The sequence below is a fragment of the Salmo salar genome, chromosome ssa20, assembly GCF_905237065.1.
Source record: "Salmo salar chromosome ssa20, Ssal_v3.1, whole genome shotgun sequence".
Lineage (NCBI taxonomy): Eukaryota > Metazoa > Chordata > Actinopteri > Salmoniformes > Salmonidae > Salmo > Salmo salar.
Window position 1 is genome coordinate 54,978,464 of NC_059461.1, and position 15,880 is coordinate 54,994,343.

The following is a 15,880-nucleotide window of genomic DNA, read 5'->3' on the forward strand; positions in this document are numbered from 1 at the left end:
TGGGGCAGGAGGGGGGTGGGGTGTAGTGGGGTGTGGGGGGCGCTCAGAGTAAATTCTCTATAATATGCATAATGATCATCTAATCTCCTAAAGCGTTTCTCACACACTAACACACACACAAACAATGGCAAGCACAAACTGTGTAATTTACAAATCATATAGTGTATTGGCAACATGGCCCTAACCTCGAGTGAAGTTGGGACCCTGTAGTGGAACTGGGTTAAAAAGATTTGATCTCAGATTTAAGTTTTTGTTTTACAACCACATTTCTGATTCTCATTCATAGTTGCCCCCTTTATTACTGACTCAGTAGATGATGCAACAATTTCTAAATATTAGAGGCTATTTGAGTCTCAAAGTAAAATATTACAGTTAAAATAAAGATACCAATACATGGATAATAATGTTTTATGAATCCTAAATGTAAAGTTGAATCACCCAGTTCTGGGAAAACATTACTCAATCCATGCTTTTGTGTTTGCTGTGGTTCGTTAATGGATAGTCACTCATCAAATAAGATAACTACATAGTAGCATGCAGACATATATTTTAAGTCAGACACCAACAGAGACGGAAAGGAATAAACACATACTTGTCATGTATGCTGTCACTCTGTTGTTGTGTGCGGCCTTCTCCTTCAACTCTGTCAAAGAGGGTGAGTACTGAGATGGTCAGGGAGATGCACGAGTCAGAAGTTACTGTAACAAACAACACCATTCATGATCTCCCAGTAATGTGTTTGTATCTCAGTAAAATGTTGAATTTCAGTCAGACATATGTCTGTATGTCAGTCATGTCTGTATTTCAGTAATGTGTCTGTATTTCAGTCATATGTACATCTGTATTTCAGAAATGTGTGTGGGTCGTTCCACCAACAAGGAGCCTATTTTAGAACACGTTTGATTACAACTATTTTTAACATTCTGTCATAAAGAGCACATGTTCAACTTCATAAAAAAAATCCCATCTGAAGATATTAAATTAATAAAATGACAATAGTAAGTGCCTATTAAGTAACAAATAAAGTTTACCGTAACAGGGTTGATGATTTCATCATGAATCAGTCCTGAATCCCCTTGTGACAAAAGGAAGCTTGTTGTGTGCAACAGGAAGAGGCAATTGAATGCAAGCTTCACTTTTTTTTTATTATAAATGGTTCAACACTTTCTAGCCTCTCTATGGGTAACAGGGTAGACGTGTTATGCTCGATCCGCTCAGTTTTCCGCCGCAAAAAAACACAAAATGTCCAAAAAAGAGTATATCAAGTATATCAAATATTGAAAAAATGAAGGTTTCACCATATTAAAACAAGAGTTCAGTTCACGTCACAGGGTTGACCTTAAAATGAGGGACAGATGTAATTGATTCACGGAGGGACATGTCAAAATGCTGAATTTTGGCATATTAGCAAGTCTTTATTCATATAATAAATCTGACTTATTGAATTCTCCATGTGGTCTATATTAAAGGACACTTCATTTAATATAACAGGCTTTTAAAATTCAATATTGGTGCACAATTTCTACTTAAAACATCAAAGTGACTGCATTTCAGTAATTTGTGACTGGATTTCAGTTACATGTCTGTATTTCAGTATTTTGTCTGCATTTCAGGAATATGTCTGCATTTCAGTCATACGTATGCCTGTATTTCAGTGTGGATGCAGGGGGAAGACTATGGGGACTATGAGGATGAACAGCCCCAGAACTGTTCCATCGCTGAGAAGATCGGCGGCGGCAACGTGTCCTACGCTCAGGCAGGTACTGAGGGCAGCGTGCTGACCTATCACTGTAAGGCAGGACACTACCCGTACCCCGTCAGCCAACGGGTGTGCAGCGCCGATGGGGAGTGGTCCACCATGAGACTGACCAATGGCAGACGAGTGTCGCGAGCCTCCTGTAAAGGTAGTGTTTCTGGTGGATACAGGAGGCAGGTGATGAGTTAGTATCTGATAAACTACTGCTGTATTCTCCTCTCTCTCCATCTCATTCTGTCTCAAAATGTGTTTCTCCCTCTCTCTCGCTCTCTCTTTCTCTCTCACAGCGATAATGTGTCCAGGCCAGCTCCAATTGGACCATGGTGAGTTCTGGCCCAGGGAACAGTGGTTGAAGCCAGGGGAGAGCCAGAGTTTCTCCTGCCACAGTGGCTTCAGCCTGTCTGGGTCAGCTCAGAGGAACTGCACCTCTCTAGGAGACTGGACAGGCACAATCCCAGTGTGTGATAGCCAAGGTGAGAAGCCCTCACCCTTGTACAACATGCCAGATAAAGTAAGCTTTAGAATGTTTTTCTCTGTATAGTGCACAATATATTAAGTGGTAGAATGAGGATTCAAATCAGAAGTAAAACATTAAGGTAGAGGTAATATTTGGTGCAAAGAACTTGTGCAAAAAAATCTCAGTATTGATTAATAAATCTGTGCCAAAGAGAGTGGACTTTACCTTAGCTAAGTTCAGACAGGAAACGCCACGTATTCGTTTAACCATTTATTAGAAGATTACAGTACATGTACAATAGTCTTGGCATTAGGCCCTGCTCCTTCTGGGTAGCTCACTGCGAGAGCATAAATCATGTAAGATATATTAATAACAGGCAGTGAACAATGTACGCTTTACCGATCCCCCTGACTGAAACAAAAGCAGAGCCCCAACAGGTGGAGGCTGGGGTGTGAAAGCAGAAAGCACACGAGTGGCGAGTAGTGCATGTTTCAGCATTACAGCATGTTACAGCATGCTAGATCGAATCCAAGAGCTGACAAGGTAAAAATCTGGCATTCTGCTCTTGAACAAGGCAGTTAACCCATTGTTCCTAGGCCGTTATTGTAAATAAGAATTTGTTCTTAACTGACTTGACCAGTTAAATAAAGGTTAAATGAATAAAATAAAAAAAATTGCATGTCACCAAAAACAGAAGCGCAAAGAGAATTTTTGTGCAAACCTGGTTTACTAAATAGACCGCCATATTAAGGTAGTGTGATTTATCTAATTGGTTCAATATCAGCCGAGGCTATCAGCTGATTCAACACTCAAATTTCCTGTATGAACCTGCTGGACTTGATGTATTAATCACTATATACCCTGTGGCCGGACGTAAACGATCCTAACTAAGCACTACCTCTCTATTTACATAAACACATCCTTTACACTGAAGACATAGTGTGCGTCCCAAATGCCACCTTATTCCCTTTATAGTGCACTACTTTTGACCAGGGCCCAGTGCACTATTTAGGTAATAGGCTGCCATTTTGGTTACTGTCATAGTCGTAAAGTTGTAACTACCGTTGATATTGATATTCTATGCATTCAGGCAAATGCCCACTCTTACAGATGTCTGGTTGGTGTAAGACGGCATTTATTAGTTGAGAGTTGGCTGCACCAATTGTGTTCAAGTGCATACAGGCGTGCATAGAGCCCCACTTACTTCGGTATAATACTTAGGTATAAGAAGCTTTTTGAATCTTAGAAACACATTGACAGGCACAGAGATGAATGGCGCTTTTGATATTGTGCATTATAACCCCAAAGCAGGTCAATGAGCAAAGCTTGTACGACGTCTCTGCGTATGCTTTTTGCAGTACTATATAATAATATATGCCATTTAGCAGACTTTTATGGAAAGCAACTTACATTAAAGTGAGGACATGCATTTTAGTACACCAACACGTGACCGCTGCGGGACTTGATCCCACAACCTTGGCGTTTCTTGTTCCATGCTTTACCACAGGATCAGTCAAATAAAGGCCTTTGGATCTTATTATTTAAGTTAGTCTTGATTAATCAAATCAAATTTATTTTTATATAGCCCTTCGTACATCAGCTGATATCTCAAAGTGCTGTACAGAAACCCAGCCTAAAACCTCAAATAGCAAGCAAAGCATGTGAAAGAAGCACGGTGGCTAGGAAAAACTCCCTAGGAAAAACTCCCTAGAAAGGCCAAAAACCTAGGAAGAAACCTAGAGAGGAACCAGGCTATGAGGGGTGGCCAGTCCTCTTCTGGCTGTGCAGGGTGGATATTATAACAGAACATGGTCAAGATGTTAAAATGTTCATAAATGACCAGCATGGTCAAATAATAATAATCATAGTAGTTGTCGAGGGTGCAACAAGCACGTCCGGTGAACAGGTCAGGGTTCCATAGCTGCAGGCAGAACAGTTGAAACTGGAGCAGCAGCACGGCCAGGTGGACTGGGGACAGCAAGGAGTCATCATACCAGGTAGTCCTGAGGCATGGTCCTAGGGCTCAGGTCCTCCAAGAGAAAGACAGAAAGAGAGAAAGAGAGAATTAGAGAGAGCATATTTAAATTCACACAGGACACCGGATAAGACAAGATAAATACTCCAGATGTAACAGACTGACCCTAGCCCCCCGACACATAAACTACTGCAGCATAAATACTGGAGGCTGAGACAGGAGGGATCAGAAGACACTGTGGCCCCATCCGATGATACCCCCGGACAGGGCCAAACAGGCAGGATATAACCCCACCCACTTTGCCAAAGCACAGCCCCCACACCACTAGAGGGATGTCTCCAACCACCAACTTACCGTCCTAAGACAAGGCCGAGTATAGCCCACAACGATCTCCGCCATGGCACAACCCAAGGGGGGGCGCCAACCCAGACAGGAAGACCACGTCAGTGACTCAACCCACTCAAGTGACGCACCCCTCCCATGGACGGCATGGAAGAACACCAGTAAGCCAGTGACTCAGCCCCTGTAAAAAGGGTTAGAGGCAGAGAATCCCAGTTGAAAGAGGGGAACCGGCAAGGCAGAGACAGCAAGGGCGGTTCGTTGCTCCAGCCTTTCCGTTCACCTTCACACTCCTGGGCCAGACTATACTTAATCATAGGACCTACTGAAGAGATAAGTCTTCAGTAAAGACTTAAAGGTTGAGACCGAGTCTGCGTCTCTCACATTGGTAGGCAGACCATTCCATAAAAATGGAGCTCTATAGGAGAAAGCCCTACCTCCAGCCGTTTGCTTAGAAATTCTAGGGACAATTAGGAGGCCTGCGTCTTGTGACCGTAGCGTACGTGTAGGTATGTACGGCAGGACCAAATCGGAAAGATAGGTAGGAGCAAGCCCATGTAATGCTTTGTAGGTTAGCAGTAAAACCTTGAAATCAGCCCTTGCCTTAACAGGAAGCCAGTGTAGGGAGGCTAGCACTGGAGTAATATGATCAAATTTTTGGTTCTAGTCAGGATTCTAGCAGCCGTATTTAGCACTAACTGAAGTTTATTTAGTGCTTTATCCGGGTAGCCGGAAAGTAGAGCATTGCAGTAGTCCAGCCTAGAAGTAACAAAAGCATGGATTAATTTTTCTGCGTCATTTTTGGACAGAAAGTTTCTGATTTTTGCAATGTTACGTAGATGGAAAAAAGCTGTCCTTGAAACAGTCTTGATATGTTCTTCAAAAGAGAGATCAGGGTCCAGAGTAACGCCGAGGTCCTTCACAGTTTTATTTGAGACGACTGTACAACCATCCAGATTAATTGTCAGATTCAACAGAAGATCTCTGTTTCTTGGGACCTAGAACAAGCATCTCTGTTTTGTCCGAGTTTAAAAGTAGAAAGTTTGCAGCCATCCACTTCTTTATGTCTGAAACACAGGCTTCTAGCGAGGGCAATTTTGGGGCTTCACCATGTTTCATTGAAATGTACAGCTGTGTGTCGTCCGCATAGCAGTGAAATTTAACATTATGTTTTCGAATGACATCCCCAAGAGGTAAAATATATAGTGAAAACAATAGTGGTCCTAAAACGGAACCTTGAGGAACACCGAAATGTACAATTGATTTGTCAGAGGACAAACCATTCACAGAGACAAACTGATATCTTTCCGACAGATAAGATCTAAACCAGGCCAGAACTTGTCCTTTGTAGACCAATTTGGGTTTCCAATCTCTCCAAAAGAATGTGGTGATCGATGGTATCAAAAGCGGCACTAAGATCTAGGAGCACGAGGACAGATGCAGAGCCTCGGTCTGACGTCATTAAAAGGTAATTTACCACCTTCACAAGTGCAGTCTCAGTGCTATGATGGGGTCTAAAACCAGACTGAAGCGTTTCGTATACATTGTTTGTCTTCAGGAAGGCAGTGAGTTGCTGTGCAACAGCTTTTTCTAAACTTTTTGAGAGGAATGGAAGATTCGATATAGGCCGATAGTTTTTTATAATTTCTGGGTCAAGATTCGGCTTTTTCAAGAGAGGCTTTATTACTGCCACTTTTAGTGAGCTTGGTACACATCCGGTGGATAGAGAGCCGTTTATTATGTTCAACATAGGAGGGCCAAGCACAGGAAGCAGCTCTTTCAGTAGTTTAGTTGGAATAGGGTCCAGTATGCAGCTTGAGGGTTTGGAGGCCATGATTATTTTCATCATTGTGTCAAGAGATATAGTACTAAAACACTTTAGTATCTCCCTTGATCCTAGGTCCTGGCAGAGTTGTGTAGACTCAGGACAATGGAGCTTTGGAGGAATACCAAGATTTAAAGAGGAGTCTGTAATTTGCTTTCTAAATGATCATGATCTTTTCCTCAAAGAAGTTCATAAATGTATTACTGCTGAAGTGAAAGCCATCCTCCATTTGCGAAGGCTGCTTTTTAGTTAGCTTTGCGACAGTATCAAAAAGAAATTTCGGATTGTTCTTATTTTCCTCAATTAAGTTGGAAAAATAGGATGATCGAGCAGCAGTGAGGGCTCTTCGATACTGCACGGTACTGTCTTTCCAAGCTAGTCGGAAGACTTCCAGTTTGGTGTGGCGCCATTTCCGTTCCAATTTTCTGGAAGCTTGCTTCAGAGCTCGTGTATTTTCTGTATACCAGGGAGCTAGTTTCTTATGACAGATGTTTTTAATTTTTAGGGGTGCAACTGCATCTAGGGTATTGCGCAAGGTTAAATTGAGTTCCTCGGTTAGGTGGTTAACTGATTTTTGTCCTCTGACGTCCTTGGGTAGGCAGAGGCAGTCTGGAAGGGCATCAAGGAATCTTTGGGTTGTGTGAGAATTTATAGCACGACTTTTAATGGTCCTTGGTTGGGGTCTGAGCAGATTATTTCTTGCAATTGCAAACGTAATAAAATGGTGGTCCGATAGTCCAGGATTATGAGGAAAAACATTGAGATCCACAACATTTATTCCATGGGACAAAACTAGGTCCAGAGTATGACTGTGGCAGTGAGTAGGTTCAGAGACATGTTGGACAAAACCCACTGAGTCGATGATGGCTCCGAAAGCCTTTTGGAGTGGGTCTGTGGACTTTTCCATGTGAATGTTAAAGTCACCAAAAATTAGAATATTATCTGCTATGACTACAAGATCCGATAGGAATTCAGGGAACTCAGTGAGGAACACTGCATATGGCCCAGGAGGCCTGTAAACAGTAGCTATAAAAAGTGAGTGAGTAGGCTGCATAGATTTCATGACTAGAAGCTCAAAAGACGAAAACGTCATTGTGGTTTTTTTTGTAAATTGAAATTTGCTATCGTAAATATTAGCAACACCTCCGCCTTTGCCGGATGCACGGGGGGTATGGTCACTAGTGTAACCAGGGGGTGAGGCCTCATTTAACACAGTAAATTCATCAGGCTTAAGCCATGTTTCAGTCAGGCCAATCACATCAAGATTATGATCAGTGATTAGTTCATTGACTATAACTGCCTTGGAAGTGAGGGATCTAACATTAAGTAACCCAATTTTGAGATGTGAGGTATCACAATCTCTTTCAATAATGGCAGGAATGGAGGAGGTCTTTATACTAGTGAGATAAAGAAAGCGAACACCGCCATTTTTAATTTTGCCCAACCTAGATCGAGGCACAGACACGGTCTCAATGGGGAAAGCTGAGCTGACTACGCTGACTGTGCTAGTGGCAGACTCCACTAAGCTGGCAGGCTGGCTAACAGCCTGCTGCCTGGCCTGCACCCTATTTCATTGTGGAGCTAGAGGAGTTAGAGCCCTGTCTATGTTCGTAGATAAGATGAGAGCACCCCTCCAGCTAGGATGGAGTCCGTCACTCCTCAACAGGCCAGGCTTGGTCCTGTTTGTGGGTGAGTCCCAGAAAGAGGGCCAATTATCTACAAATTCTATCTTTTGGGAGGGGCAGAAAACAGTTTTCAACCAGCGATTGAGTTGTGAGACTCTGCTGTAGAGCTCATCACTCCCCCTAACTGGGAGGGGGCCAGAGACAATTAATCGATGCCGACACATCTTTCTAGCTGATTTACACGCTGAAGCTATGTTGCACTTGGTGACCTCTGACTGTTTCATCCTAACGTCGTTGGTGCCGACGTGGATAACAATATCTCTATACTCGCCAGTTTTAGCTTTAGCCAGCACCGTCTTTAGATTAGCCTTAACGTCGGTAGCCCTGCCCCCTGGTAAACAGTGTATGATCGCTGGATCATTCGTTTTAAGTCTAATACTGCGGGTAATGGAGTCGCCAATGACTAGGGTTTTCAATTTGTCAGAGCTAATGGTGGGAGCCGTCGGCGTCTCAGACCCCACAACGGGAGGAGTAGAGACCAGAGAAGTCTCGGCCTCCGACTCCGACTCGCTTAATGGGGAGAACCGGTTGAAAGTTTCTGTCGGCTGAATAAGCGACACCGGTTGAGCATTCCTACAGCGTTTCCCTCCAGAAGCCATGAGAAAGTTGTCCGGCTGCGGGGACCGTGCGAGGGGGTTTATACTAACGTTACTATCTGTACTTACTGGTGGCACAGACGCTGTTTCATCCTTTCCTACACTGAAATTACCCTTGCCTAACGATCGCGTCTGAAGCTGGGCTTGCAGCACAGCTATCCTTGCCGTAAGGCGATCGTTCTCTTGTATATTATACGTACAACGACTGCAATTAGAAGGCATCATGTTAATGTTACTTAGCTTCGGCTGTTTGAAGTCCTGACGAACCATGTCCAGATAAAACCTCCGGGGTGAAAAAGTTGAATGAAAAAAGTTGAGTGAGGGAAAAAGTTAAAATATACGGTAATGAAAAAGTAAAAAACCGTCAGGTAGCAAAGTAAGATCGGCAACAAAACGCACAGCAGCATAAACAAGTCTGCAAGTTGTGACCGGACTTGTGATTAGTGCATGTGTCATGGCTCATACAAAATCTTCTCATTTCAGCTGATGACTGTAAGAACCCAGGTGTGCCCCCGGGTGCCCTGAGGTCCGAGGGCCGCTTCCGGAAAGGGGAGAAGGTCCAGTACCGCTGCCAGATGGGTCTGGACCTGTTGGGCTCAGCCGAGAGGGTCTGTCTGGAGTCCAGGGAGTGGAGCGGCTCAGAGACACGCTGCCAGAGTCAGTGCCTTGATTGGATCAGGCTACGCTAGACTAATACATTACTGCAACATTATGGCCATACCTACATGCTACCTTTTTATATGTAATTTTCAATCCAATGTTATTTACAGAGTCAAAGTTCTGGACATGCTAATATACTATTATCTGTCTCAAAACAGCCCAGTATGCCTTTGACTCCCCCAGTGCAGTGGCAGACGCTATGGGAGGCTCTCTGTCTGGAGTCATGGATGTTCTGTCACCTGAGTTCATAAAGAAAAACAAAGGTGATCCATTATAGTGTGTACGTGCTTGCATTTGTGAGTATGCTGTATCTCTGTACCTGTGTATACTCGGTGTGTCATATGTGTTACTTTAAGCTGAGATCATTACACCCCCTATCTTGTCCCTGCGTTCTAGGAAGCGCCTTTGGTAGGACCCTGCGGGTGTCTGATGGTCGTATGAACGTGTTCATCCTGATGGATACCTCAGGCAGCATCTCCAAGACCCACTTTAACCTGGCCAGGGACGCCATTGCTGCCCTCATACGCAAGGTCTTACTTTCATTTATGTCCCCACAAACATTGAGGACGCAGATTAAGCCTAGTCCTAGACTGAATAGCACTTTCAATGGCGTTTCATTTCTGTGCCTGCGAAATCAGCCCTGAGAATCCTCAGAACTTATAAACTTCTCACAGATAATAAACACACTATTCTATGATAAGCCTCTAAAAGACACTAACGTCTAACTAACAGGATTCTCTCTCAGCTTGACAGCTACGAGGTTGAGCTGAAATTCCAGGTGATCTCCTACGCCAGCCAGGCTAAAGATATTGTGGACATTGTGTCCAGAAGCGATGAGCATGTCAGGAGCAACGTAAAAAGTGTCCTAAAGAGACTGGCAGCGTTTGATCACCAAAGTATGTCAGCACCTCTCCCTTTCTGCACTTTATGAAGCCATGACACTGTACAGGAAAATATATACTTTAGCAGTTGACAATGGTTGAGGTGTGCGTGACTGATTAGCATACATTACTGATTAGAGTACAGTGCCTGGTGTGGTTTGATACAATACCTGTCACCTACAGGCCACGGGAACCAGACTGGCACCAACCTGTACGCTGCTCTGTATCGTGTGTATGAACGCATGGCCATCCTGAAAGAGAGGAACGAGACCCGATTCAGTGAAACACAGAACGTCATCCTCATTGAAACAGATGGTACATTGTAGGAGGGTTCAACCTACTCAAGGACTTTTTCAATATAATGTTCATTGTGTATGGAGAGGAGAGAGGCATCCATGTGTATTCTCTCTGCCCCGTAGGGTACTCCAACACAGGGGGTAGTCCCCTGGCTGTCCTGGCTAAGATCCGCTCCCTGCTTGGGTACAGCACCTCGGCTCTCGACCAAACTGATGACAAGCTGCTAGGTCAGTTACACAGGGAGTCACACTGAAGACAAGCTGCTAGGTCAGTTACACAGGGAGTCACACTGAAGACAAGCTGCTAGGTCAGTTACACAGGGAGTCACACTGAAGACAAGCTGCTAGGTCAGTTACACAGGGAGTCACACTGAAGACAAGCTGCTAGGTCAGTTACACAGGGAGTCACACTGAAGACAAGCTGCTAGGTCAGTTACACAGGGAGCCACACTGACAACCGTACAGCTCTATGATGCTTCACTCAAGACTGTATAAATATCTACTCAGATTGTGTGTGTGTGTATTTTATGCAGATGTCTACGTGTTTGGTGTTGGGGACAACGTGAATAAGAACGAGCTGAATCTGATTGCCTCTAGGAAGAGACATGAGAAGCACCTTTTCATTCTGAAGGACTACAAACAGCTGGGAGAAGTGTTCAACAGCATGATCAGTGGGTTGTCTTAGTGTCATCATTACATTTACTGTAACAAGTGCATTTGATCATTTCTTGGTACAAATTCTGTATCAAAGTCTTTGTATGTAGTATATTTAGCAATAGAATGGCTGAACCACGCAGAATGAAGTTAAATGTAGTATTGATGATGCATTTATTTCTAGGTGATAAAAGTGTGATCATGTGTGGGGTGGCACAGGAAGACGTGTCAGAGAATCAGGAGGAGTTTGGGCCCACCAAGACAGCCTATACCAGGCCGTGGCATGTCAATGTCATCACAGTAAGCCTTATTTAACAGAACATAGAAGATTGTACACAAGAAACACTATCAACGACATTACTGTACATTCCTTGGTACTGTATTTAGTTAACAAAATCTACTCTATTCATCCCGCTACAGACTAGCGCTAAGTCTGAGACCTGCCAGGGTTCCATCGTGACCCAGAACTGGATCCTGACCGCAGCTCACTGCTTTTCTGCCATCAGATCTGGGGGGAAAGTGAACCAAGACAAAGTGACTGTGAAGATTGGTCAGTAGCCTACCTAATTGCACATAGGTCTCTGCATTGACCTCAAAATGTTCATGGGTCATTTGGCAGTGTGTCTGCCCATTTAGAAATACCAATCTATAACACAGATGATAGATAACACAGAATACTGATTATTAAATAGGTGATGTCTATTCTGCCTTTCATCCCCAAGTAATGCTTACTAGTAAGTATCAACCTCAAGCCAATGTCCCCCAGGTTTTGAAGGAAAGGAGGTAGCAAAGGTGCTGCTTGTGATCCCGCACCCACAGTACAACATTGATGGACTCCGCCACAAGAACGTGAAAGAGTTCTATGACTATGACATTGCTCTGGTCAAGGTTGAAGAAATCAAGCCGTCATGGACGGCGAGGTGGGTTCGAGCAGCAACACTAGCTCATGAAATAATTCCCTTGTAAATCGTTCTCATTCCAAACCACCACGATTCCATCTACTTGGTCAAATCATTCACCAGCAATGACATTGTTACTCATTGTTACAATATTAACATGAGTACTTTATTGCACTCTAATCTTGTGTAACTACATGACTAGCTACATGACTTCCTGTACCTCCCTGTGTTGTTTATCTGGTATGTGTTCTCTACAGGCCCATCTGCTTACCGTGTACCAAGCCCGCCAACCGAGCCATGAAGATGGGTCCCAACTCCACCTGTGAACACCACGGTAAGATGATTACTACTCCTCCTGAACAAGCAGACGGAGTGCAATCCTTTTTTATTAGCTTGACAAGCCCAACTCAACTCGTTGAACTTGGTACTGCTGGCCATGACTGGTGTCATCCACCCATGAATCAGATCATGTCTTGGCTTGACTCGAGTTCTATTTGTAATATATATACACTCACCGGCCAGTTTATTACGTACACCACCCCGTTCATGAACATGGATCACTCAGACAGTGAGTCACGAGGCAGACAGGCATCCAGTTACTGTTCGAATTAACGTTAGAATGGGAAAAACAAGTGACCTAAGCGACTTTGAGCGTGGTATGATTGTCGGTGCCTTTATTTTTATTTAACTAGGCAAGTCAGTTAAGAACATATTCTTATTTATAATGACGGCCTACCGGGGAACAGTGGGTTAACTGCCTTGTTCAGGGGTAGAATGACAGATTTTTACCCCGTCAGCTCGGGGATTCGGATCCAGCAACCTTTCGGTTACAGGCCCAGCTCTCTAACCACTAGGCTACCTGCCGTCCCTGGTGAGCCAGATCCAGTACCAAACAAAACCATCCAGTCGGTGGCAGTCCTGTGGGCGAAAACAGCTTGTTGATGAGAGAGGTGGAATAATAATACATTGGTGAGTGTATAATAACCAGTTAATGGAGTGTGTGTCTGCAGAGAAAGCCCTGCTACCCATGGAGGAGACCAGAGCATACTTCATCAACAAGGGGGCTACAGTCAAGGTTGCAAAACGCAAGCAAACACACATTCATACAGGGAGTAAGGTTAGTGGTACTCAACAACCAAACACACATTCATAAAGGTCATAGGTCACATCCACAGGCCTTCTACAGTATAATCTATCATTGGCTCTGCATTTACTACCATTTGTGTATGAGGAGTGAAGTTCTACAAATGTACTTTTTGAATAAGACTGAGTTTGTCTTCATGTATGCCTGCAAATTATGTCTAATTGATGTGCATGTTTGTGAAGGGTGTCATGTGAAGGGCGCGGTGTTAATGGGTAGCACCATTGTTTGATGTTCCTATTTGCAGAGGCTTGACTGTATTAAACAGGCTGAGAACACACTTCTAACTCCTCACGATGCAACTCTGAATGAATACGTGCCAGACAGGTTTCTGTGCTCGGGCGGATCTGCCGATCATATAGATGCAGTAACTTGCAAAGGTATGATTGTAGGAATACACAGCATGGGAAGCCACATTATACAACTCGGGAACACATACATTAATTAATATACAAATAATAGGATAAACCTTTGTTATTCTCATGCGTGATATGATCCAACTTTTCCTAACAGGTGATTCTGGAGGCGCTCTGTTCCTTCTTAACAGACTGCGGTATTTTCAAGTGAGAAACTCCCCTTCTGCTAAATCTTGTCCATGATAAGCATACTTCATACTAGCATATAGAACTATGTACCAGTATCTGGTGTTTGGGTTCATTAGGCCAAGCTAAGTGTACTTTTTGTATGACTCTATTCAATGACCAGGCATATACAGTTGAATTTGGAAGTTGACATACACTTAGGTTGGAGTCATTAAAACTCGTTTTTCAACCACTCCACAAATTTCTTGTTAACAAACTATAGTTTGGGAAGTCGGTTAGGACATCTACTTTGTACATGACTAGTCAGTTTTCCAACAATTGTTTACAGACCAATTATTTCACTTATAATTAATTGTATCACAATTCCAGTGGGTCAGAAGTTTACATACACTAAGTTGACTGTGCCTTTAAACAGCTTGGAAAATTCCAGAAAATTATGTCATGGCTTTAGAAGCTTCTGATAGGCTAATTACATCATTTGAGGTGTACCTGTGGATGCATTTCAAGGCCTACCTTCAAACTCAGTGTCTCTTTGCTTGACATCATGGGAAAAAATCTAAAGAAAATCAGCCAAGACCTCAGAATAAAAATGGTAGACCTCCACAAGTCTGGTTCATCCTTGGGAGCAATTTCCAAATGCCTGAAGATACCACGTTCCTCTGTACAAACAATTGTTTGTACAGATACCACGCAGCCGTCATACTGCTCGGGAAGGAGACGCGTTCTGTCTCCTAGAGATGAACGTACTTTGGTGCGAAAAGTGCAAATCAATCCCAGAACAACAGCAATGGACCTTGTGAAGATGCTGGAGGAAACAGGTACAAAAGTATCTATATCCACAGTAACACAAGTCCTATATCAACATTACCTGAAAGGCATCTCAGCAAGGAAGAAGCCAGTGCTCCAAAACCTCCATAAAAAAGCCAGACTGCGGTTTGCAACTGCACATGGGGACAAAGATCGTACTTTTTGGAGAAATGTCCTCTGGTCTGATGAAACAAAAATTGAACTTTTTGGCCATAATGACCATCGTTATGTTTGGAGGGAAAAGGGGGAGGCTAGCAAGCCGAAGAACACCATCGCAACCGGGAAGCACGGGGTGGCAGCATCATGTTGTGGGGGTGCTTTGCTGCAGGAGGGACTGGTGCACTTCACAAAATAGATGGCATCATGAGGCAGGAAAATTATGTGGATATATTGAAGCAACATCTCAAGACATCAGTCAGGAAGTTAAAGCTTGGTCGCAAATGGGTCTTCCAAATGGACAATGACCCCAAGCATACTTCCAAAGTTGTGGCAAAATGGCTTAAGGACAACATTGTCAATGTATTGGAGTGGCCATCACAAAGCCCTGACCTCATATAGAAAATGTGTGGGCAGAATTGAAAAAGTGTGTGCGAGCAAGAAGGCCTACAAACCTGGCTCAGTTACACCAGCTCTGTCAGGAGGAATGGGCCAAAATTCACACAACTTATTGTGGGAAGCTTGTGGAAGGCTACCTGAAACGTTTTTGACCCAAGTCCAACAATTTAAAGGCAATGCTACCAAATACTAATTGAGTGTATGTAAACTTCTGACCCACTGGGAATGTGATGAAAGAAATAAAAGCTTAAATACATCTCTCTACTATTATTCTGACATTTCACATTCTTATAATAAAGTGGTGATCCTAACTGACCTAAGACAGGAACTTTTTTAATATAATTAAATGTCAGGAATTGTGAAAAACTGAGTTTAAATGTATTTGGCTAAGGTGTACGTAAACTTACGACTTCAACTGTAGGAATGAATCCACACGCGCGGTTCTATTTCATCTATCCTTCAGGTGGGAGTAGTGAGCTGGGGCACCAAGAACGTGTGTGAGCCACAAGACAGGAGTGACAGGCCCCCTCCTGACGCAAGGGACTTCCACATTAGTGTCTTCCACTTGCTGCCATGGTTAAAACAGCACCTGGGGACGGACCTGGAGTTTCTACCTATGGACGACTGAGTTTCAACTTGGATTCTCACATAAAGCTTAAAATATTGATTTAGTAGCGCCATTTTAGGACGGTGGCTTACTAGCAGAAGAAAATGCCTTTCCGTTTCCCTACTTTACAGAATAGGACCCATTCCTAAAATGAATCAAATTAATAACAATTTATTAAAATATAAAATGAATAAACATTGGTCAT

The 15,880-nt window shown here is 43.4% G+C and overlaps 1 protein-coding gene across 1 annotated transcript; it reads left to right on the forward strand.

The window, feature by feature from the left end:
• The first annotated feature begins 485 nt into the window (after positions 1-485).
• On the forward strand, positions 486-15,870 carry si:ch1073-280e3.1 (complement C2). The gene is made up of 18 exons (XM_014162291.2): positions 486-655; positions 1,656-1,904; positions 2,044-2,229; positions 9,117-9,290; positions 9,452-9,556; positions 9,690-9,823; positions 10,039-10,189; positions 10,358-10,489; positions 10,594-10,698; positions 11,004-11,141; positions 11,309-11,424; positions 11,545-11,674; positions 11,891-12,044; positions 12,281-12,357; positions 13,034-13,140; positions 13,412-13,544; positions 13,678-13,727; positions 15,532-15,870. The coding sequence occupies exons 1-18, from the start codon at positions 535-537 to the stop codon at positions 15,694-15,696; spliced, it is 2,427 nt and encodes an 808-aa protein (XP_014017766.2). The 5' UTR covers positions 486-534; the 3' UTR covers positions 15,697-15,870.
• Positions 15,871-15,880: the final 10 nt, after the last annotated feature.

Bases quoted from the DNA above. Each gene is read 5' to 3' on its own strand.
- si:ch1073-280e3.1 (XM_014162291.2), top strand. From the start codon at position 535: ATGCAGACATATATTTTAAGTCAGACACCAACAGAGACGGAAAGGAAT. The intron at 2,230-9,116 runs GTGAGAAGCCCT...TTCTCATTTCAG, and splicing joins CCCAGTGTGTGATAGCCAAG to CTGATGACTGTAAGAACCCA. The intron at 10,490-10,593 runs GTACATTGTAGG...TCTGCCCCGTAG, and splicing joins CATCCTCATTGAAACAGATG to GGTACTCCAACACAGGGGGT.